This window comes from Montipora capricornis, chromosome 1, assembly GCF_036669925.1.
Source record: "Montipora capricornis isolate CH-2021 chromosome 1, ASM3666992v2, whole genome shotgun sequence".
NCBI lineage: Eukaryota > Metazoa > Cnidaria > Anthozoa > Scleractinia > Acroporidae > Montipora > Montipora capricornis.
Window position 1 is genome coordinate 32,979,675 of NC_090883.1, and position 2,500 is coordinate 32,982,174.

At 38.5% G+C, this 2,500-nt stretch overlaps 1 protein-coding gene across 7 annotated transcripts in view; it reads right to left on the reverse strand.

The window, feature by feature from the left end:
* Positions 1–2,500, reverse strand: part of LOC138039608 (ATP synthase subunit C lysine N-methyltransferase-like) — an 11,255-nt gene that overhangs the window by 3,099 nt on the left and 5,656 nt on the right. For 3 of the 7 annotated variants that reach the window (XM_068885531.1, XM_068885532.1, XM_068885529.1), the window contains exon 4: positions 1,379–1,436. The exons of the other annotated variants lie outside the window; for them this stretch is intronic. In XM_068885531.1, coding sequence (XP_068741632.1) covers positions 1,388–1,436 — 49 coding nt within the window. In that variant the 3' untranslated portion in view covers positions 1,379–1,387. The remainder of the gene's footprint in view (positions 1–1,378; positions 1,437–2,500) is intronic. 7 annotated transcript variants of the gene reach the window in all.

A 2,500-nucleotide genomic window follows, 5' to 3' on the forward strand; every position in this document is an offset into this window, starting at 1 on the left:
AGTTAACACAACTGACATAACGGTAAAAGTTTAAAAGTGTAATGCTAAACTGACATGATCAACTTGTTTATTGAGTTTGGGTTTCAAGCGCTCAACATGGAAGCTCTCCTTGATTTTGAGTTGATCGATAGAACGAAGGAGCATTCAGTCTTCTCAAAATGTTTTTGGGGAGCAGGTCATAAGGAAAGTGGAGACGGTTTTGGTGCTTAAAAGGCACCCAGGTGAGTGCCCAAAGAACGCAAGCTTCTGGGGGGTCTGGGGAATGCTTCCCTTGGGAAATTTTTAAAATTAATTTAGACACTCACAGATGCAATTTAGTACAATCTGGGGGATTTTAAAGTGACGAAATTTCACATATGGAATTGACACTTGCAAGGAGTCTGATAAGAAATATTGGAATCTTAGTTACATGTAACTAAACATTTCACATGCGCGACGCAAAAAAATATTGCGGACGGGAATTCGTACGTCAAACAAGCCTTTTTCAAGCTTTTAAAATATCTCCAGTGACTTTATGTTAATGATGAGAGGTTTTGAGAAACATTTTAGAATAAAAAGTAGCAATATAAAAACATGACGTTTCGGCGACGACATGTCACCATTATCAAATGCAAATTACGACAAGATAATGAACGATATATATACAATAGTAAGTGACAAATTACATTGGAATAAACGAGGCGGGAATAAACAAAAGAATGGGAAAAATGTTCAAATAAACAGTTTTGCTGGAATGGAGTCATTTTGAGTGTTCAGAGTTGGTCTCATTTTCCTTATCAAAAGCATCTCGTAAATAAGGCACTCAAACTTTCCGTGGCATTTCTTTAAGATGGTAAAATGCTCGTGAAGATTCGTAGGTCTTTGATTGTGTTTATCCTTTAGGTGTTTACCAATGACGGAATACTTAATATGCTCCTCGATGCGCAGGTGGAGGTGGCGGCTTGTGTAGCCTATGCAATTCAAATCACACGAATTACATTGATATTCATACACAACGCATTGCTGGTTTACAAGTGAGGGCTTTGTTTCCGTAACTTTTAAATCTTTTTCAGAGATTTTCTTACTTGTGAAAAATGGTTGTATCACACGATCGATTTTCTTTCCAAGGTCGTTTAGTTGCTTGCGAACGGAGTCGGTAGATTTCTGATCTTTGAAAGGCAAGGTTATTAATACAGGGCTGTCAATTGGCTCATTACAGCTTTGGTTCTGATCTTGGGAGGCGTGAAATCTCTTAAAAATGGAATCAATAAGTATTACAGGATATTTTAATTTAAGAAACATTTTCCTTAGATTGTAGCATTCTTTGGAGAAGAGGTCCGGTGAGGATGACAGGCGTTTAGCGCAATCAAGCATAGTTCTTATTAGTGATCGTTTATACCTGTTGCCTCTACATGGCTCTGATAATGGAGTAAAAGCCCTTGGTTGGTCTTTTTTTTCTGTAAACAGAGGTGTTAAGGTGGTTGTCAGTCTTAGTGATTACCATGCCTACGAAGAGTAAGCTGTTGTTGACAGCTGTTTCCAGTGTAAATTGGATTGCCGGGTGCGCATCATTCAGAACCGAAAGGAAATCGGTAGCAACGGTAAGGTCAGGTACTGGAGCAAAGATGTCATCCACGTATCTTCTGTAGAAACTGGGAAGTTTGTTTTCATGTGCAAGTTTCTCCTCGATGGAGCACATAAAGGTGTTTGCCATTAGTGGTCCTAATGCTGAGCCCCTCGCAACGCCATCTATTTGTTCGTACAAGTCGCCGTTTTATTCTAAAATGACTTTAAGTTAGAGCTAAAAATGTGTTGTGTCTGACATTTTCTGACTTGAAAGAGACGGTCAAGCTTTCTGAGGAGGCGGCTCATTGAGCCGTCAACCAGCTGGTTTTGAAAAGGCTAAGCATTATCAATAATTTTGAAGCAAGAAACATCACAATTATCCTGACAATATTTAGAAAAACTAAGATGCTTGAAAATATGAGAATTTTTATCCCGGAAATGGTAACAATGCTAACAATGGTAACAAAGTCGCAATTTACATTCCACTATGCATGCTCTAAAGTTTTCTTTGCGCTCATCTGTTGTCCTGCAAACTTTGTTTTCGCCCCGACTTTGGCACAGCAGGAATGCAAAACATCATTGCTGGTACTGAAAGACCTGTGCTATGCCCACTATTATCAAGAAGTTTCTTACTGTTATGCAATAATTATTATTTGTCTCACAGGGTTATTTACAGACTTTAAGGTTATGATGCAGGACCTCAGTTTACTGCATGGCCTAACAAAGAATCTTACAAAATCAGACCATTTGCATTTGTGAAAGCAATTTAAGGCAACAGATTATGTCTGAGATATTCTTTCCGATAAGTTTTTGTGCAGTCAGGAAATAGGAACTGCCACTCCGCAGATTTGGCACATGAAATGTGGCATTAAAATGTGTTGCATAAATACTTCATTATTTTAACACCTACATTGCTGAGTGATGGGTAAATATAGGAACTTCCGCTATAGCCAGC